Raw genomic sequence first — 22,716 nt, forward strand, 5'->3', positions numbered from 1 at the left:
TTGATTTAGCCTGTGCTTAGCTCTATTCTGTTTTTTTGTCCTAAAAAAAACCTCCCTAGTCCTTGCCAATGACAAGCATACCCATAACATGATGCAGCCACCATCATGCTTGAAAATATGAAGAGTGGTACTCATTGATGTGTTATGGGGAGTTTTGCCCCAAACATAGTGCTTTGTGTACAGGACATAAAGTTAATTTCTTTGTCACATTTTTTGCAGTTTTACTTTAGTGCCTTATTGCAAACAGGATGCATGTTTTGGAATATTTGTTTTCTGTACAAGCTTTCTTCTTTTCACTCTGTCATTTAGGTTAGTATTGTGGAGTAACTACAATGTTGTTGATCCATCCTTCACCAATCACAGCGATGAAACTCTATAACGTTTAAAAGTCACTATTGGCCTCATGGTGAAAACCCTGAGCAGTTTTCTTCCTCTTCGGTAGTAACTGGGTGTATTGATACACCATCCAAAGTGTAAATAATAACTTCACCATGCTCAAAGGGATATTCAATGTTTGCTTTTTTAAATTTTTACCCATCTACCAATAGGTGCCCTTCTTTGCGAGGCATTGTAAAACCTCCCTCGTCTTTGTGGTTGACTCTGTGTTTGAAGTTCACTGCTCGACTGAGGGACCTTATAATTGTATGTGTGGTGTACAGAGGTAGTCATTTCAAAAATCATGTTAAACACTAGTATTATTGCACACAGAGTGAGTCCATGCAACTTATTATGTGAATTGTTAAGGCTTGCCATAACAAAGGGGTGAATATTTACTGACACAAGAAAGCTTTTCATATTTCATTAATTTGTCAAAATGTCAACAACAAAAAAAGGGGGGTATTGTGTGTAGGCCAGTGACACAAAATCTCAATGTAATACATTTTAAATTAAGGCTATAACATAACAAAATGTGGAAAAAGTCAAGGAGTGTGAATACTTTCTGGCTCTGTATATTAGGATGAGCTGTGTCTAAAATACAGTACATACTGTACATATTTAGTTAGAAACAATATGTAAACAGTATATGAAGTGACCAGTGAATGTGAATGTAGTTTTGTGAATGTAGTTGTACGCTATATGGCTATATTAACAACCCATACAATGTCAAACAGGAAAAGCTGAAGCTGGACCTAAAGTTTCTGCAGGACAAGCGTAAGATATTATGGAGTGAGAGGAAATATAAGCATATTATTCAACACACAAAGGTAAGTGTATTGTAAATTGAAGACCAAAAATAAAATACAAATATAGTCCTTTATCTGAAATAAATTGAACATACTTCTTTGCTTTGCGCTTTTAAAATGTGTGTTTTCTATTAATTGTTCTAAAATGTTCAATGTATTCTTCTAGTTTTCTACCTTTCTACCAAAATCATGATATTTCCAGCCCCAACCATGTATTTTCGTTAATTAAGATGCTTCATTGTCATAGACACAATTGGTGGACACTGAGAGGCAGATAAAGTTGGAGTTTGAGAAGCTCCACCAGTTTCTGAGAGATGAAGAGGCCAGACTAGGTGAACTGAGGAAGGAAGAGGAGCAGAAGAAAGATACTATGACCACAGAAATTAAGATCATTCACGACCAAATCTCACCTCTTACAAAGAGTATCACTACTTTGGAACAAGAGCTAAAGCAGGATTTGCGCTTTCTGAAGGTATGTACACAGTAATCCCAAAACTAGATTACAAACATTGCATGTGGCATCTGTTAGTTAGGAAAACAGACATGCAATGCTTGCAGTTCAGTTTGAGGGTAAGGATTAGATAATCTAATAATAAGATCAGTCTGTCCAAAATTAGCATCAAATGTAATTTGTTCTCATTTGACCAAGCTCAGAGGAAACTTTTGTTTGTCATCTTTATTATTCGTACTGCATGTAACATCTCAAGAATGCACAGCAGGAAATGGGATTGGATCAATGTATTGAACAATATAGGAAACATTATATATGAAACAAATAACCACAAACGTGAAACTACCTGTGTGTGTGTATATGTGTGCACATGCATCTGTGAGAGATGATTTTAGTGGTTTAGGAATGTGTGAAATATCATAATTACATACCATGCCGAGACACCATCTTGAAAACACCTGTCAAATAAGTCCTTTCAGTACAGTGTTTTTGTTTACTTTCCAATTTACAGTAGTAACTCCAAGGACTCCAAACTATTGCAGTATAGTAACCACGGCCCTTTTCGCAATGCCACCAGGTGGCTTCAAAACGCACCTCTTTATCGCACTATTTATCTCATGTTTTATGTTTATTGTTTTTGAATGCACACACTGTGGCACTATGAATTGGTCATGTTGAGTCTTATCCTAGTTCAGTGAATATGGTGACAGGAGCCATAGAAAGGCAATATATCGTCCTCTGGACAACAACTCAATTTGTCAATCAACCAACAATGCAGTGCATTATGTCATCACCCATGCCTAAAGCGTTACCAAGAATAGAATTAATAACATACGATATTACGGTAAAACTCTCTACATAAACAATGCTTTCAAATTACAGTGATGCAACTTTACTGTGCTCTGGGGCACTTGCATACAATAGACATTCGCTTATAGAGACAGTAAATTGATTATTTTCCCACGCTTCGAACAGTCCACAGGTAGAGTTGCTTTGTCAGAAGATTATTCACTAGGCCCCACCCTTTAACCCTTTACTCAATTGGGGAACAGTCCGTTTGCATTGGTACATGCATGCATTGTTTAGGTACGTTACTACTGATTGAAAGAAGGCAAATGCGACCTTGAGTTTGCTTTGCACTGTCACATCAAAGCTCTATCACAAACTGAATTAAGATGTTAAAGGAACATTAGGGCTAGGTGTTTTTCATGTTACGTGAAAAGGTCACAAACATTTTTTGTCTAAGTAAAGGCAGCAGTAAGAAAGAGCTATGTGTTATAATATCCACAAAAAAAGTATGATAATGTCCACTTGCATGATAACATGTACCAAAACAATATGGATATCTTACACAGTTACAAAATAATATGGGATGGCAAGAAAACATTTTTGTCATCAGAGTATTGACACTTGACTGTGGGACTGTGAAGAGGGTTAGAGCTCTTCCTTTTCCTCTTCAGGCTGGTTTTCGAAGAAGCTGTCAGCATAGTTCAACATCTGATCCAGAGCACTGAGTAGCAGGAGATCAGTGTTCTGATTCAGCTCCAGCTCGTGGCTGTAGTTCTTCACTGGCAGAATACCGGACACAGGAATGCCCAGGGATGCACTCAACTCCTGGATCTGAAACACGGACACACACACCAAATGCAGTGTGGTTGACCACTTACTTTTATATACATAAATAACAATCTGCGCAAGACGTAAGAGACATTAAGGAGGGTAGGATTTAAGATTGGCAATGACAATTAAATAAAATGAGTCAAAAGGCTCACCTTCCTTTGTATGTAATGGCTCATATAAACATTCTGCAGCTCTTCTGACACTAGGGGGCAGGCCTCGTCCACTTTGGTCATTATCACCAGTTGGGGAATACCTAGGACAAACATGCAGAACAAGAAAATGAATATGTCAGGATGTTTAAATAGGAGAGTATTCAATACAGAGTTACCCACTGAAATAGGATACACACTTGAAGCACCTTCTAATGAAGTGTTTTGAAAGATTAGTGGAATCTGTGTGGGTAGCTGGACAGGTAGGATGACTGACAGTGAGGGTGAACAGGTGGTCACGGGTCAGGTGACAGAGGAATGGATGAGACTGAGGCAGGAATACCTTTAACCATAAAGTGGTATATTTACTGAGTAGTCTGTGGTGGATTCCTGGACGCACAGAACTTCTGGATTAGACGGAGTTAAGGAAGAGAAAGCAGCGCGATCAGGCGATGGCGATTTCCTCCTTTTATGGAGTTGAGATCTGTCGGACATTTCCACCTGACCTAATTAAAGCGCCCCTGGCCCAGCTGAGTAAGTGGCAATGAATTAAAGGATTATTCCACCAACTCCATGGGCCTTTTCTACATGTTTCTTCCTAAGAAGGTGTTCCATATTTCTTTAGGAACAGGAGTTGAAAGCACCTCATATTCATAGAGCATTATGAAACTGTAGAAAAAAGCAATAAATCACACAATGCCCCTTATAATCACAATATACAACATTCATGCAAATGATATCCACATCCTCTTGTGCGTTTTTATTTTATTGTACAGTTTCATAATGCTCTATGACACGCTTTATAAGTATATACAATATAACAGTATGTACAAATATGTCAATTATAAGAAGGTTCATTGATTTGACACTGACTGTCCCTTTTCAAAACATATTGTCCACCATTCACTCACCTATCTGATTGGTCTTCTTGCGAATGGCGGCAAACTTCTCCACAATTTTGGCAGACAACAGAGAGACTCTGCAGGCGTCCACCACGTACACTACACAGTGGATCTGATCCTTCAGACTGACATGCTTACGATACCCAGGTACATCTTCACTCAAGGGCGTCATGGGATTAAACTATAAATGACAAACATGGAGGATGGTTTTTTGGTTGGTTAGATTTGATCAATGGTGTATTCTCTCCTACTGCTAGTTTGCGTTGTTCCTCCAGACAAGTCTGCATACCTGGTAACGGTCCTGAACATGGCCTTTGTAAATGCTGACTAAGTCCTCCATGTCCAAGCCAGCTCCTGACGCCTCCTCCAGTCCCATGGTGTCACACAGGATCAGGGGTATAGGCTCACCATGCTTCCCCGACTTGATGGTGAAGGTACGGAACTAGGGAAAGATAAGACAGTCAGCACGCACCTGGGTGGTTGGCAATAGTGGCGCGTGGGTAAAATCCCTGGGGAAGCCAAGCCAGGGGAAAAAAAGCCATATTACAACCTATGTATTGTGATAATTGCGTTGTTTGCTCTATAACCTGTTAGTTCATGTGCCTTGACACCGTGATATATAGGTCTAAGGTCGAGACAATAAGAAGACACAGTGGCAGAATAAATTCAACCACACCTTCGTTTCATCACAAAACCGGAGAGCAACCTCTGTCTGGTGAAGTCCACATAGCATATTGTATATAACAAACAGTTACAAGACCTACAGCATAGTCGAGTAAGTTAATGTTTCTGACATTTTCAGACTATTAAACATCTCTTGATTTAGAACCGTGGAGAGTTACCGCAAGTCACAAAGAAAACAGGCACTGCCTCCACTATTCCAACACCATTTCAACTTCAACATTTTAACAATCTAATCACCTATGTTTAGTCTAACACAGCGACAACTAAAAGATAACAAAAAACGATTTAGTCCAATCAACATAAGCTAAATATGATGTGGATGTCCATCGTAGCCTAGTGATTTGTGTGTGTGTACGTGCAAGTAGAAAAAACACGTTGACTTACCCTACTTGTAGAGAAACTCCAATACCATCCTCCTCTTTCATGTTGCCTAAACGGTCTATGACTCTATCATACAGTACACACTTAGTTTTTTGTTGCCCTAGGCTACCTGGCTAAAATGCTTGCTACCTAGCCTAACTTCCTTTCATGGGCAACGATGTACCAGGCCAGATTGTTAACATCATTAGCCTGCTACTACATTTAGGTACATATTGAACTTCCATCCTCTCAGGCCAGGGACACAATGTCTGTATTCATGGTTGGATCAGAATCACCGTTATAATCATTGGCCAGTACAGAGAATGATGTAAAACCACAAGTCCAAATCCCTATCTCCACCCATGGCTAATTTAGGAAAGGGACAATTTTAGTTATTTTGGCCTCTTGCGAAGTGAAGGAAATGTATTAAACACAGAAAGATGAAAGATACAGTATTTTGTTAATTTTTTTCCTTGGTCAATTTTTGGGAGAAGCCTGGCTAACCCTTGGCATCCATTAATACACGCCAATGGCACGGGACCAACACACACATACACAATCAACACACACATTAGATGTGGTACCTGGTCAAACTGACATAAGAAAGCACCCACCCATGCACACACACACACACACACATATTACCTGGGTGGTCAGGCTGGTGCCTGCGCTGCCACAGATGGCCTGACTGGTCATGTTTCCTCTGAAGATAGAGTTGACAGAGTTGAAGAAGCTGGACTTGCCAGCCCCAACAGGACCCACGAGGAGAACCCGGGCCTGACTCACTGACTTGACATCAGGCTTATATTTCTTGATTTTCTCCATCAACTGCCGTTTCCTCCTGGAAAGTCAGAAAGGTGCAGGGATAGTTAAGCACAATGTAATGTAATGTAGTGTGTGTGTGTGTGTGTGTGTGTGTGTGTGTGTGTGTGTGTGTGTGTGTGTGTGTGTGTGTGTGTGTTTATGGTTATGCTTAAAGTCAGCATTACATACTCAGAGGTCCACTGCATGTTTCTCCAAGGCTTTGTCAAACAACCTCCCAAGTCTGAATGGGGAGAAATTAGTTTGAATTATCTTTTACAAAGGTAGGATTATTTAAACATTTTGGGCATAGTCATTTCAGAAAATGTCCAGAATATATCTGCAGTAATAGTGGAATGATAGTGTTTCACAAAGAAATTTGTTTTGAATGCAGCCTAGTGCTAGGTGAATTGCAACAGCACTAGGCTTCATTCAAAACAAATCTCCCCCTTCTCCGCATCCCATTTCCCGTAACATGGCGGAGACTCGCGCTTGAGCCTTTAATCTTCGGTTTTGGTTCACCAGCTTTAAACTTCTGTAAAAGCGACACTTGTTGTTATTGAAAAGATATTTCAAAGTGATTTAGATGGTACAATTATTCCCTACACTATTCAGTGCTTGATTTCTATCTTAATAAAGTGAAATGGAGTGAACAGTGTAGAATTTTAGCAACCAGGAAATGTTAGAGCGATTTCCACTAGATAATACAGTCACAAAGTCAGAACGGCCTTCCCATTTTGACAACAGATGCCGCTCCGGTGGGAGAAATCAATAGGAGAATATCACAACACTGGTGGGTAAGTAATACTGTGAAGCACTATAATTCCACTATTACTATATTATGGATTTTCTTTTAAATAACAATGCAAAAATAAAAATAGAATGTGTAGCATCTTTAAAACATATGTTTGTTATTACAACAACCGTAGACATGTAGGTGTGACATTGTTTCAAAATGTAAAACAAGATTGTGCACTGAAATATCTTCTGCGGTTATGTCACAGGCGTCGATGAAAGGTGACCCAAAACGCAGCGGGTATAGTGCTCATCTTCGTAATTTATTAAAGAGAGTGAACACTTAAACGAAAATAACAAACCGACAATCAACAGTTCTGCAAGGTACACAGACTATACAGAAAGCAACCACCTACAAAAACACAGGAAAAACAGGCTGCCTAAGTATGGCTTCCAATCAGAGACAACGAAAGCCACCTGCCTCTGATTGGAAGCCATACCTGGCCACACATAGATAAAGAAAACTAGAACATATCCCCTGGAAACAAACAAACCCCAAAACACACAGAAACAACACCCCCTGCCACGCCCTGACCATATTACCATGACAAATTACCCTTTTACTGGTCAGGACGTGACAGGTTAGGAGCCGCCATACTCCTAAGTAGGTATGTAAATGTCACTCACCCTCCACTCTGTACACCTCACATTCAGTCAGCTGCAGGTCGTCGCCATGCATATGTGCTGCATCAAAGTTGTAGCTGTTCCCTGCGTTATATTGGACTGTAGCTGTGTCATTGAACAGAAACACCAAGGCACCAAAATTCGGGCCAGTGTTTTCATCTGTGAAACCATACTGGCCATTGGCACTAGACACACGCAGTGGATGTTTTCTTTCGTCATTGATGCTGTAGAGGAAGGCTTTGTCGTCATTAATAGGCTGTCCATTCTGAGTGTAGTCTTTGCTGGTGTATGCTCCAAACAGGAAGCCAGCCTTGTTGTAGGCAGCGACTACAGTGGGTCCCTGGCTGTTGCAGCGTGCGTGAAAGGCAGCTGCCGTGTAGCCTTGGACACTGGCTTTGTAGAGCAGACTGAGTCTGACATGGCCGAACAGAGAAAGCAGCTTCTTCTCCTGATCACCTGATAGACTGGATGTTACCACACTCATGATGACACCCAGGAGGTTTGGTAGGAAAGACTCCTGATAGGAAAGACATAAATAAGTAATGTGCAAGGTTAAAAGAAAAACATCAAAATCCTAAGTCTGGTTCTGCTGATACCTTTCCTGGCCATGTGGCTTGACCATACAGGACAGCCTCTGCCCTGGTTATACAGCCAGGGCAGAGGCCTTCCTGTATGGTCAAGCCACATGGCCAAGAAAGGTGACAGCAGAACCAGACTTAAGATGTTGGTGTGACATTGTTTCAAAATGTTAAACAAATATATTTTTACACATTATGTGTGGTTTTGAGCCATCATACTCCTGAGTAGGTTGGCAAATGTCACTCACCCTCCACTCTGTACACCTATTTAATTAGCAAGGCCTCATGGCAAGCTTGAGGTTTGTTCCAGCTTTTACTTTCAGTTCCAGATTGTACTTTCCAAGATGTCTTATCTCAGAAAGTACAAGCTGGAAACGAAAGTATAACAGATTGTACTTGAAAGTACTAGATGGACCTGAAAGTAAAAGCTGGAACCAACTTCAAGCTTGCCATGTGGCCTTGCTATTTAAATCAAAGCTACTAAATGGTCAAAGGTGTATTTTTATATTATTTAAAGCTGTTCAATGGACAGTTAAACATACCCACTTATTCTAAAATCATATAACTTAGAAATGCCTCATGAGCTCAGTACAGCTGTCTTAATCCATCATAACCCATAAAGTTGTTTCAATGTTTGCAAACAATATCTTTGTAAACAAACAATGTATAGTTTGAAAGCACTATTTTAATATAACTTTTATCTCATGGTCTACCCTCCATAGCTTTATCTAAGAATGTACATTCTCCAGCCCCGTCCTTCAGCTTTATAGCAAAAAAAAAGGCGGGCCACCATTTGACTGAAAAACGAATCAAGGATTGTGCTTTTAATGTCAGCTAGCTATATGTTTAACAGTACAACAGGCACACTGCGCAATTAACACACAGAAGGGAATCAGGTCCTTGACCAACTTACCTGCAAATTAACCAGATGGACTGTATGTCTCTCCGTTTAGGCAAACAACCAGAGTAAAAATGAAACATTCTATCCTTGACTTATGAAAAGGAGGCTGTCTACATTTCAGGGACTTTCCAAAAGAGGAAGAAACGGTGCAGGAATTCCCACATGCATAAACGCTCCAAATTGCGGGCTGCAGTTGCACACGATTGGGAGTCCTCTGAGTTCTTTAGTTTCACTTTCACTTTTATAAGTTTAACTTCTAAAGCTAAAACACCCTGAAAAACTGACAGTAGCCAAGCAGCGCCTGCTGTCCCAGCAGTGTGTTCAGGGACCACCTTGAGTGGTGGCCTTTTCCAATTCAACATGTTGATTGTTGTCCCCTCCAGTCCCTACCTACCCAGTCCCCAGAGTGTGTGGCGGGCCGGTGAAAAATATTGAGGGGTTGCTGTTATGGAAGTTGCACAGACCCATGACCGTCAGAAAGCCTCTATACCATCCCCATCCAAGATGCTAATGAGCTTTAACAAGGCCTGATTCGAGGCATGTGCGTGTCCCTGAAAATCTGTGGGCAGATAGTCGGCAATGGGACAGACAACGTGCAGAAGAAAAACACAGCTAGCTCTTTTGGTTTTGTCGGATTGGATTTGCAATTTGTAGAAAGCAGTTTACAGATGCCCGTGTTTGTTTGGTCTTCATCCCCGTGTCTTTACACGGCACACCATAATTTGGGGCTGAATAAAAACCATATTACGCATTCCTGCGCCTGTCTCCCGAATCTTTGTTACCAACGTGACACAGTGTCTGTTGAAAAGCAGACTGAACCAGATGTTCCTCTTTGATTTAGCCTGTGCTTAGCTCTATTCTGTTTTTTTGTCCTAAAAAAAAACCTCCCTAGTCCTTGCCAATGACAAGCATACCCATAACATGATGCAGCCACCATCATGCTTGAAAATATGAAGAGTGGTACTCATTGATGTGTTATGGGGAGTTTTGCCCCAAACATAGTGCTTTGTGTACAGGACATAAAGTTAATTTCTTTGTCACATTTTTTGCAGTTTTACTTTAGTGCCTTATTGCAAACAGGATGCATGTTTTGGAATATTTGTATTCTGTACAAGCTTTCTTCTTTTCACTCTGTCATTTAGGTTAGTATTGTGGAGTAACTACAATGTTGTTGATCCATCCTTCACCAATCACAGCGATGAAACTCTATAACGTTTAAAAGTCACTATTGGCCTCATGGTGAAAACCCTGAGCAGTTTTCTTCCTCTTCGGTAGTAACTGGGTGTATTGATACACCATCCAAAGTGTAAATAATAACTTCACCATGCTCAAAGGGATATTCAATGTTTGCTTTTTTAAATTTTTACCCATCTACCAATAGGTGCCCTTCTTTGCGAGGCATTGTAAAACCTCCCTCGTCTTTGTGGTTGACTCTGTGTTTGAAGTTCACTGCTCGACTGAGGGACCTTATAATTGTATGTGTGGTGTACAGAGGTAGTCATTTCAAAAATCATGTTAAACACTAGTATTATTGCACACAGAGTGAGTCCATGCAACTTATTATGTGAATTGTTAAGGCTTGCCATAACAAAGGGGTGAATATTTACTGACACAAGAAAGCTTTTCATATTTCATTAATTTGTCAAAATGTCAACAACAAAAAAAGGGGGGTATTGTGTGTAGGCCAGTGACACAAAATCTCAATGTAATACATTTTAAATTAAGGCTATAACATAACAAAATGTGGAAAAAGTCAAGGAGTGTGAATACTTTCTGGCTCTGTATATTAGGATGAGCTGTGTCTAAAATACAGTACATACTGTACATATTTAGTTAGAAACAATATGTAAACAGTATATGAAGTGACCAGTGAATGTGAATGTAGTTTTGTGAATGTAGTTGTACGCTATATGGCTATATTAACAACCCATACAATGTCAAACAGGAAAAGCTGAAGCTGGACCTAAAGTTTCTGCAGGACAAGCGTAAGATATTATGGAGTGAGAGGAAATATAAGCATATTATTCAACACACAAAGGTAAGTGTATTGTAAATTGAAGACCAAAAATAAAATACAAATATAGTCCTTTATCTGAAATAAATTGAACATACTTCTTTGCTTTGCGCTTTTAAAATGTGTGTTTTCTATTAATTGTTCTAAAATGTTCAATGTATTCTTCTAGTTTTCTACCTTTCTACCAAAATCATGATATTTCCAGCCCCAACCATGTATTTTCGTTAATTAAGATGCTTCATTGTCATAGACACAATTGGTGGACACTGAGAGGCAGATAAAGTTGGAGTTTGAGAAGCTCCACCAGTTTCTGAGAGATGAAGAGGCCAGACTAGGTGAACTGAGGAAGGAAGAGGAGCAGAAGAAAGATACTATGACCACAGAAATTAAGATCATTCACGACCAAATCTCACCTCTTACAAAGAGTATCACTACTTTGGAACAAGAGCTAAAGCAGGATTTGCGCTTTCTGAAGGTATGTACACAGTAATCCCAAAACTAGATTACAAACATTGCATGTGGCATCTGTTAGTTAGGAAAACAGACATGCAATGCTTGCAGTTCAGTTTGAGGGTAAGGATTAGATAATCTTATCACCACAACAATATGCAGTGCAATCAGTATGATTGTGGATAACCATTCCCCCAAAAGAGCTGGTGCTGATTAAAATAGAGGGACATTGCTGCAGCTGTTGAGATAGGATCCATTATGATGATGGCTTCAGATTTGTTTTCTTGTCTAAGGTATAATCAATCGGTTATCTCCATAGGATATTCCAATGTATTCTTGACTATATTCTAGCATAATATCATTAGAATTGTGGTTTTTTTCTTATCATTGCTAGAGCTACAAAAGCATCCAAATGAGGAAAGTCCAATGTCTTTTATTTCCCAAATATCATACAGAATCTGTTTGTTACTGATATAGAGAACTGACTCTTCTTACACATAAACGATATGGCCTAAAAATCCCATCTCAAAATGTTAATGGATGGTGTTCATGAATTGCTGGAAGAAGCTTGGTGCCAAGCTCAACTCGAGTACAATTGTACTGGAACACACCAATGTGCATCGTGAATGAATGCAATGATCGAGCAGAAATTCGAAATCAAGCGGCCATATTGGATTAGCAATAAATCAAAGCATACTCTTAATTGATAAGTGCTACTCCTAATTTGATCAAAAACCATATGGACAGTAAGTACAATTATAAACAAACCAAACTACCTGAAAGGATTGTGTAGCTCAATGACTTGGTTTGAAGTATCTCTGAGATGATTTGGGCATTGATTTAAAACATGTTGATATCGGGTTCATTGATTTCCATTGTTTTTTGGTTAAAATGCTAACATTACAGGTTAGGACACTTTCCTTGTCCAGTGACTCCTTACAATGTAAGTAAACACTCACCCATTATTATCCTTTATAGTTGTCGGGCCCAGCTGCAGTGCACACCACAGAATCCAAAGATTATATCGGGAGTGCTCATACATGTGGCCAAAAAAGTCCTGGGTAACCTCAAATTTAGACTCTGGGAGAAGATGCTGGTGATTGTTAACCACAGTGAGTAACACTGAAAAGAGAATATGTTTGTGATTAATATGAATACCTGGGATAGGACAAAGTAATCCTTCTAACCCCCCCCCCCCTAAAAGATTTAGATGCACTATTGTAAAGTGGTTGTTCCACTGGATCTCATAAGGTGAATGCACCAATTTGTAAGTCGCTCTGGATAAGAGCGTCTGCTAAATGACTTAAATGTAAAATGTAAATGTATTGTCATTGATAGAGTAGGTTAAACATAACATTTTATTTGTGTCACAACTTGTCATTATAGTCAGTTTTCATGATGTAGCTATACCAAAGAAAGTTATACACTATATGGAACTGACAGCGTATTTCCTTATCTTTAATCTCCTGTGATTCTGGACCCCAATATTTCTCCCAGCTTTCTCACTTTGTCTGATGATCTGACCAGTGTGTGAAACACAGGCACGCAGCAGAAGCTGACAGATAATCCGGATCGATGCACGTTTAACGCAAACGTTTTGGATTCTGAAGGGTTCACCTCAGGAAAGCACAGCTGGGAGGTGGATGTGGGGAACCACCCAGTGTGGGTGTGGCTAAAGAGTCAATCAACAGAAAAGATAGGACATTCACAAAACCAAAATATGGAATCTGGGCTCTAGGTTTGGAAAATAGTGAGTATACAGATCCAGAGGCTAAGCTTCTTGCTCTGAAGAGCAGACCCCAAATGATTATGGTGCAACTAGAATACCGCATGGGGGGGGATGATTGTCCTTCTATGACCCCTGTGACATGTCCCAAATCTACACTCACAAAGACACATTCAATGAAAGACTCTTCCCATACTTCTCTATTGGAAAATGTAAAGACGCCAGTAAACCTGTATTTATCCAGATCTGCCCGTCAAAGGTGTCTCTAAAAGTGATGTCATTGTGAAGTTAACGTAGGTATTTTTCAAATATTAAGTATCTTAGAAAGCCTTTCTAGTGGGATACGGGATGTCATTCCTTGTAAAGATTCAATAAAAATTTGATGAAATGTAGTATTTAATATTTTGTAGAAATTCAACAAATTCATCATTTAAAGTAATTGAGGAATATCATTCGAACATTTGAATAATTCAAATATGCAGAGTTGGTGTCATTTGAAAACTTACCAAGTGCTTCAAAAGAGTAGTATGCTAACTTAACGTTAATGACAATCTATTCTAGTTTAATGACAATCAAAAGGCATGTTTTAAAACCCTGTGGGTCATGAATGAAGAGTTTGGTTTCTCCTCTACCACACTGCATGCCATTTCCCAATTTCCAACGAACGAGAAGTTTTCAGGTAGTTTGTTTACATTCAATTCACTTCAGCGCTCTATCACTGTGGGTGGACGTGCAGTTTGTAATGCCATGCAATATATAGCAATATGCTAGATGGCGCCATTCACTTTCTATAAGAGGTTTATTGGTATAAACTGAGAATATTTGTGTTATTCCTGCCTCCTTGGCGGGTATTTATACACATTTCTGTAATTCACCCTGCATTTTCAGTCAGATTTATAGGCTATAGTTGGCTTTCTTTACCATATGACAGAGTTGTATAAGCGTAAAGTTATGCTGCTGTATGTTTAAAGGCCCAGTGCAGTCACAATTGTGATTTACCTGTGTTTTATACACTGCTCAAAAAAATAAAGGGAACACTTAAACAACACAATGTAACTCCAAGTCAATCACACTTCTGTGAAATCAAACTGTCCCCTTAGGAAGCAACACTGATTGAAAAGAAATTAGGCAATTAGCAAGACACCCCCAATAAAGGAGTGGTTCTGCAGGTGGTGACCAGAGACCACTTCTCAGTTCCTTACTGGCTGATGTTTTGGTCACTTTTGAATGCTGGCGGTGCTTTCACTCTGGTGTTACCATGAGACGGAGTCTACAACCCACACAAGTGGCTCAGGTAGTGCAGCTCATCCAGGATGGCACATCAATGCGAGCTGTGGCAAGGTTTGCTGCGTCTGTCAGTGTAGTGTCCAGAGCATGGAGGTGCTACCAGGAGACAGGCCAGTACATCAGGAGACGCGGAGGAGGCCGTAGGAGGGCAACAACCCAGCAGTAGGACCGCTACCTCCGCCTTTGTGCAAGGAGGAGCAGGAGGAGCACTGCCAGAGCCCTGCGAAATGACCTCCAGCAGGCCACAAATGTGCATGTGTCTGCTCAAACGGTCAGAAACAGACTCCATGAGGGTGGTATGAGGGCCCGACGTCCACAGGTGGGGGTTGTGCTTACAGCCCAACACCGTGCAGGACGTTTGGCATTTGCCAGAGAACACCAAGATTGGCAAATTCGCCACTGGCACCCTGTGCTCTTCACAGATGAAAGCAGGTTCACACTGAGCACATGTGACAGACATGACAGAGTCTGGAGACGCCGTGGTGAACGTTCTGCTGCCTGCAACATCCTCCAGCATGACCGGTTTGGCAGTGGGTCAGTCATGGTGTGGGGTGGCATTTCTTTGGGGGGCCGCACAGCCCTCCATGTGCTCGCCAGAGGTAGCCTGACTGCCATTAGGTACCGAGATGAGATCCTCAGACCCCTTGTGAGACCATATGCTGGTGCGCTTGGCCCTGGGTTCCTCCTAATGCAAGACAATGCTAGACCTCATGTGGCTGGAGTGTGTCAGCAGTTCCTGCAAGAGGATGGCATTGATGCTATAGACTGGCCCGCCCGTTCCCCAGACCTGAATCCAATTGAGCACATCTGGGACATCATGTCTCGCTCCATCCACCAACGCCACGTTGCACCACAGACTGTCCAGGAGTTGGCGGATGCTTTAGTCCAGGTCTGGGAGGAGATCCCTCAGGAGACCATCCACCACCTCATCAGGAGCATGCCCAGGCGTTGTAGGGAGGTCATACAGGCACGTGGAGGCCACACACACTACTGAGCCTCATTTTGACTTGTTTTAAGGACATTACATCAAAGTTGGATCAGCCTGTAGTGTGGTTTTCCACTTTAATTTTGAGTGTGACTCCAAATCCAGACCTCCATGGGTTGATGAATTGGATTTCCATTGATTATTTTTGTGTGATTTTGTTGTCAGCACATTCAACTATGTAAAGAAAAAAGTATTTAATAAGATTATTTCATTCATTCAGATCTAGGATGTGTTATTTTAGTGTTCCCTTTATTTTTTTGAGCAGTATATATATGTCCACATTATGAGGTTGGAATAACACTATGGAATTGTTAAAATTATGATAATTCCCTTTGAGTGTAAGCGCTGTTTGAAAAGACTGCCTGAAATTTAAGCCTGTTTTGGTGGGATGGAGTTTTGGCCTGCCTGGTGACGCCAATAAGAAAGAGTTCCAAACCTTTCCACCAATAACAGCTAGTTTTCAGATTTCCCCTCCCCACTCATCACTCCCAGACAGACCAATCAAAATTCTTGCTTGAGAAATTGTTCTAAGGCACCGCATCTCAGTGCAGAGGCGTCACTACAGACTCTGGTTTGATTCAAGACTGTATCACAACCGGCTGTGATTGGGAGTCTCATCGGGCGGTGCACAATTGGCCCAGTGTCGTTAGGGTTTGGCTCGGGTAGGCCGTCATTGTAAATAAGAATTTGTTCTTAACTGACTTGCCAAGTTAAATAAAGAAACAATTCTTAGAATTTTTCATGCCAACTTTCCAAGTTTCTATTGTCATGTGCACAAGTACAGTGAAATGCCTTTCTTTTCCATTACTGCAGCACGCCGCTGTCAGCTGTCCAATTCAGTTTCAATCGATGAAGCTCAAGGGTGCAACAGCAGGAAGAAGTATCAGCCTCTATCTCTTTACCTAATTTATTTTGGGATTTCAACCAGATACTTTTTGGTTACTGGCCCAATGCTTTTTACCACTAGGCTGCCTGCCAGCCCAGTGAAAAAGGTTGCAATTCAGTTCATAGAGAGCATAGAGAGTTTATTTCTGTTTACTTGATGTATGGCTTCTGTATTGGTGATCCAGAAAGGCACCACACCAATACATTTGGTTCCAAGATGGCGTAGCAGTTGGACGTGTGTTTTGTCATGTCCCGTCCCATGTAAATATTGTTTTTCCGTATGTATTTTAATCTCACTTTCCATCTATGGACTGAATATACTCTCCTGCAACCCACCTCACCCAATGTGGTATTTATCTGCTATTTTTATACTTTAGAACCGGAACCCCCATCAGAAGCTAGCCAGCTAACTAGCTAGTAGCTAGTAGTCAGTTAGCCACTGTCAGCGGTCTTCACCGTTAACTCGGACACCAGCAAGCCTTAGCTCGGTAAATACCTGCCAGTCTGCACAGCACGATATCAACCCAGAGCATATGGACTGCTTTTTTGCTACCACATCTCCGGATTCCTACTGCAAGCTCTGAACCTTTACACCGGATCATCGCAGCTACAGTGGTTCCTCCTTTAAAAGTTGTGTCATACTGCGGCACACCTTGCATGCTGCTGCAGCATAATGTGGCACGTCTCAGCCATTTCTTTTGTTACTGCAAGTTATTGCTAGTTTGACCACCAGGGGGCATCTTTGAGAAGCATTTGATAGAAATCCGTATTGGCATTACCAGAGAATTTAAAACCTTTTTTGTAATAACATAGTATATGGGATTGATTTTAAGAAATTTGGCTTAATGAATTTGATTAATATTATGGTGTTTCCATTCAGAGAAAAATTGTCAGTTTGTCAATTCAGACCGTTTCTCTCTCGGAGCGCACACTGGACGTTCGGGCCGAGGAGTAGGGTTGATTTGAGCGTTCTGGCCTTACAACGGCAGTCAAGCACCCAAGCTAACGTTGGCTAGCTACTTCCAGACACAAATGAGACCACTCTGACCATTTTACTTGCCCTAGTAGAGCTGGTAAGGCAGTTTTCATGTTAACCAGAGTGTTGGTGACTGTAAATGTGCTGCTGGAAACAATTTAATTACGCTTTTTTCCCGACGTTTACTGACACCGGCCATATCCAACGGTGTTGAGCACTTGTAAAGTAATTATTCTGCGCTCTGGTACACTCAGACGAGAGTGCTCTGAAATCCGTGTAGATAGTAGGCTGGACACATGACATTTTTATCAATGTTCTTTTCTGATACAAAACTAGTTAATTGCATCCGCCGTGGAGCCCAGTTTCATAATATGACCATATTTCCCAGCTGCTTGCCGTTGTTTTGAAGTAATCGCGAAAAAACAGGCCTTATTGTTGTGCATTTTTCACCCTGCCAGCTCCTATTAGTTCTATTGAGCACCGTGGCACTAACTCGCCTTCCGAAAGTTCTATTCCCAGCTTATTGTTCAACGTCACAATGCCTGCTTCGCTATTGTTGGCAATGAGACCTGCTCACGTTGTTTCATAGTTAAAATGTAAACAAACAAAAATAATATTGGAACTCTGCGGCCTTCCCATTGTTTCCTATGGGGGAAATATAGGCATGTCTGTCTATTTCGTCAAATATCTCGCAATGTGTATATTTTCATTTTTTCGAGTCGGGTGTAACCGGTGTGGAATGGCTAGCTAGTTAGCGACACAAAGGAAGTCAAAGCGGACACCTACGAAGATGGCATCTCAGGTAAGCAGCACTGGGCTGTATTGACGTATCCTAAAAATCTGCTGCTTTAGATGGAACGGTCATATCTCAGTTATTGTTTCATATCTATAAAAAAATAAGCTGTTTTCTTTACTTTCAGAGAGTGAGCTGATAAAGGGGTCGAAAATGTAGATATTGCCAGATGTTCACTGTCCAAGGAACAGGCCGTGGAAGCTTTATTGCTGGCAAAAGTGTCCATATCCAGAGGTAATTAAACTGTTCTGTGTTCTTTTTCTCCATCTCGGCCTGTCTTGTTGTACCTGTCTTACATGCATTAATTTTAAAAAACCTTAAGATGTCAGCTGCTAATTTTCAGATTTACACCACGTGAACACAGCCATTTTCACTGGACTATCTGTTGCTGCCAAGTCATGATTTCCCTGGGGGTTAGCCTTGCAATAACCAAGTGGTGAGACACAGCCCTCTATATTTAAATGTTACAGGTAAGTGTCTCCATCACATACAGTATCTTCTATTGACATTATCTTCTATTGTTTGTCCTCATGTGTCTGTTTTTCAGCATAAAGTACTCTGTAGCCACTTAGTGCGGACACCAGGTGAGACCACACACACACACACAATAACAGTCTCTCTTCTTCACTTCATCCCTCTCCCCCTTCTCCCTAAATCCTCGAGGTTATATCAGCTGTTTTGGTGAAGCCCTCCTGCATCTGAACTGGCTGACACAGAGGGCACAGCATGATCATAAGTAAGATGCCACTTGGTCAGGTCAACAGAAATTATTATTAAAGAGATGCTTTACAATGAAATAAGAATAAATTACAATAAAAAAAACAACTCTTAATCATGCTCTCTCTTTCCATCTGTCACTCGTCTTCAGGTATGTTTTGATGTGAGGGAGGAAGCCAGTCCCGTCATCGCCACCTCACCCACTCTTAAGATAACCTTCGGGCCAACTGGGGCCCCAAGGCTGGTTAGGAGACAACGCAATTGTGATGAACTGAGAGAATATTAGGGTAGCACTGTAATTCATGAATCAAATGCGGTCTTCCACTGTTCTTAGCTCTTTCCCTTTCTGTCTTCTACACCTCTCTCCCCACCTCTCCTTTCTTCCTTTATAATGCACACCATACAAGTACAGATTGAACTTGTATTTATAATATTACAATTATCATAATTATAATGCATTTATGTATTTATACACCTGGATAATGAACTTCTTTCAATAAAGCATTTCACATTTTCCACTGGTTGAAATTAAGTATCTCATTGAAATACTATCCTGTGTCCTCAGATAAATGCAGATGAAGGGAGTTAGATATGCATCGTTTTTTTTCTGTATATATGAATTACAACTCAATCATGTTTCTAGTACATAGTTACAATGTGTAATCATTGATGTCCCAGGAGCAGGAGTGGCAAACACTGTTGAAGTGTATAATTGTAATACATACATGCAGACACAGCATCATTCAAATAATGGAGTTTGATATGAATGAAAAAGAATGTCTCAGAGGTTCATACCTGAACCGCACCTTTAGTTGCCAAGGTAGAGTACATGATCAGTTAATATATTTAATGTACAGGCTACAATGTGGGAATCTCATGCATTGTAATAACTAAAGTACACATGTATATAGGACTTGCATCCTTGGCACAATAAAGTTATTATATTATACTCTATCCATAGGCTTCATTAATGCCATTCAGACTTGAAGTTGATACAACAACTATGATAGCTTAGGTTCATAGATTGGTATGAATATTAGTTCAGAACCTAACGTTTTAGGGTCCATAAACAGATCGGCTAAATACCGTAGCAAGCTACATATCCATAGGCATACAGTTATTTTTATCCTCCACTACACAATAAGCAAGTAAATAGTTAGCTAGCTATGTTACTTCAGCTGCATTGCAAGGCAAGCTTACACAATTGTACATTCAATTTGCAGTAAATGCTTTCGCTAGTTAGATTCTTTACATCCACTGTTTCACAAGACAACAGCCTGGTTTGCTGGTTTTCTCAGGAGTCCCTAAAACATTAAACAACACGAATTACAAATTAATTCTCATAACACTAGTTAGCTGACTAATATTAGCTAGTCAGATAACTTGCTAAATAGCGATTTTCGTAAATTAACTTTATGACAAAATAATATGCACAAACATTTGTCTCTACATTAACTAACATATTCCTCTAAATTGTAAATTTTTTGTTTGACTCGTTATGATGTTATAACAACTTACATCTGGTTCCACCGTAATGTTTTGTCAGCCATCTTTGTTGAAGAACGCCACAACGCCGCAAGCTGTCCTACAATCTAAGCTAGATGCCCTCAATCTCACACAAATTATCAAGGAACCTACCAGGTACAACCCTAAATCCGTAACCATGGGCACCCTCATAGATATCATCCTAACCAACTTGCCCTCTAAATACACCTCTGCTGTTGTAACAGTGTAGGTTCCGTCCCTCTCTTCGCCCCAACCCGGGCTCGAACCGGGGACCCTTGCACACATCAACAACTGACACCCCACGAAGCATCGTTACCCATCGCGCCACAAAAGCCGCGGCCCTTGCAACGCAAGGGGAAACCCTACTTCAAGTCTCAGAGCGAGTGACGTCACTGATTGAAATGCTATTAGCGCGCACCATCGCTAACTAACTAGCCATTTCACATCGGTTACACTGTCTTCAACCAGGATCTCAGCGATCACTGCCTCATTGCCTGCATCCGTAATGGGTCTGCGGTCAAACGACCACCCCTCATCACTGTCAAACGCTCCCTAAAACACTTCAGCGAGCAGGCCTTTCTAATCGACCTGGTCCAGGTATCCTGGAAGGATATTGACCTCATCCCATCAGTAGAGGATGCCTGGTTGCTCTTTAAAAGTGCTTTCCTCACCATCTTAAATAACCATGCCCCATTCAAAAAATGTAGAACTAAGAACAGATATAGCCCTTGGCTCCCCCCAGACTTGACTGCCCTTGACCAGCACAAAAACATCCTGTGGTGTTCTGCATTAGCATCGAACAGCCCCCGCGATATGAAACTTTTCAGGGAAGTCAGGAACCAATATACACAGTCAGTTAGGAAAGCGAAGGCTAGCTTTTTCAAACAGAGATTTGCTTCCTGTAGCTGATGTTTTGAAATAGCGGCAAAATCTGGATCCCTACACATCAGCTGGGCTAGACAATCTGGACCCTCTCTTTCTAAAATGATCCGCCAAAATTGTTGCAAACCCTATTACCAGCCTGTTCAACCTCTCTTTCATATCGTCAGAGATCCCCAAAAATTACAAAGCTGCCGCGGTCATCCCCCTCTTTAAAGGGGAGACACTCTAGACCCAAACTGTTATAGACCTATATCCATCCTGCCATGCCTTTGTGGTGGCTAATTTCTGCATTACCAAATGAGGAGAGTTACAAACACACCAGTCTGAGTTAAACTACATCTTTAATACTTAAGATACTTTTGCAAAAGCACTTGACCTTCAATGATGCACTTTCTCGAATGAACCAGGAAGGTTTTAACACAATGGCTACTGAGATATTTTATACCCAAATATCCACCCCCTTTTGACATGACAAACCACAGATAGTTAGGAACGGTTCACAAAGAAAGACTGTTTACTTTAGAGAGGAGTATCTACAGCCAGATAGCATTCGCTATAAATTATCGTTCAGTTTGATCCCTAATGACGAGGTTCTAATCTCGTCCCTGGTACTTCATAGAACAAAAACACAATTTCATCCAATGGCATATATCAATTGTCAACTCTAGATACTCCCATCTCAAGCAAACCCCCTCTTGACCCCACTCCTGGACAAGCTCACTGAGGGGAGTGAACCTCTAGGCCATATACTATCACAGGATAAGTGCGAGATCTAAGAGAGGACATACAATGGTCCCAGACACTACCATAAACCTCCCCACAATAAAGAAAAGGAGGGAGTGACTTGCTCACAGACATTGTGGAGACAAGTCATTGGTTCCCCATTAATCACGCCATCCCTTCACATGGTTTAAGAATAGGTAAAGAGACATTCAGATATGAAGACAGTATCATTCTGTCCTCCTCTCTTGCTAATATTCTGCATAGTAACAGAGACATGTAAGAAACAAGTCTGACCTCTCCCCCTCTCTGGGCCCCAAGTGACTGAGCCCCAGCTAAGGGAAACGTGCAACTGAAAGACACCAGAGTCCAAAGGACACTTTCTAATGACAAGTATCTCACATAAGCATATTATACTAATAAAACATCTTAATTATCTATGTTACCCAACTAATTCTGATTCATCCACCACACCTTTCTAAAATCTTCGAAAGCCAAGTTAACAAACAGATCACCATTCTTTGGACACTGCGTTAACAAACTTCCAAACAAGCTTCAACGCCATACAACACTCCTTCCGTGGCCTCCAACTGCTTTTAAATGCAAGTAAAACTAAATGCATGCTCTTCAACCAATTGCTGCCCGCACCCCTGCCTGCCTGACTAGCATCACTTCTCTGGATGGTTCTGACTTAGAATATGTGGACAACTACAAATACCTAGGTGT

General features: G+C 40.9%; 1 protein-coding gene across 1 annotated transcript; it reads right to left on the bottom strand.

The window, feature by feature from the left end:
• Positions 1-1,845: 1,845 nt before the first annotated feature.
• ifi44 (Interferon-induced protein 44) lies at positions 1,846-9,102 on the bottom strand. Its single transcript, NM_001140400.1, is given in 8 exon segments — positions 1,846-3,255; positions 3,408-3,508; positions 4,316-4,487; positions 4,596-4,748; positions 5,996-6,191; positions 6,344-6,395; positions 7,574-8,087; positions 9,062-9,102. Coding segments are annotated over 7 exon segments (1,341 nt in total). The 5' UTR covers positions 8,055-8,087; positions 9,062-9,102; the 3' UTR covers positions 1,846-3,069.
• Positions 9,103-22,716: the final 13,614 nt, after the last annotated feature.

Source organism: Salmo salar, chromosome 14 (genome assembly GCF_965601325.2).
Source record: "Salmo salar chromosome 14, fSalSal1, whole genome shotgun sequence".
NCBI lineage: Eukaryota > Metazoa > Chordata > Actinopteri > Salmoniformes > Salmonidae > Salmo > Salmo salar.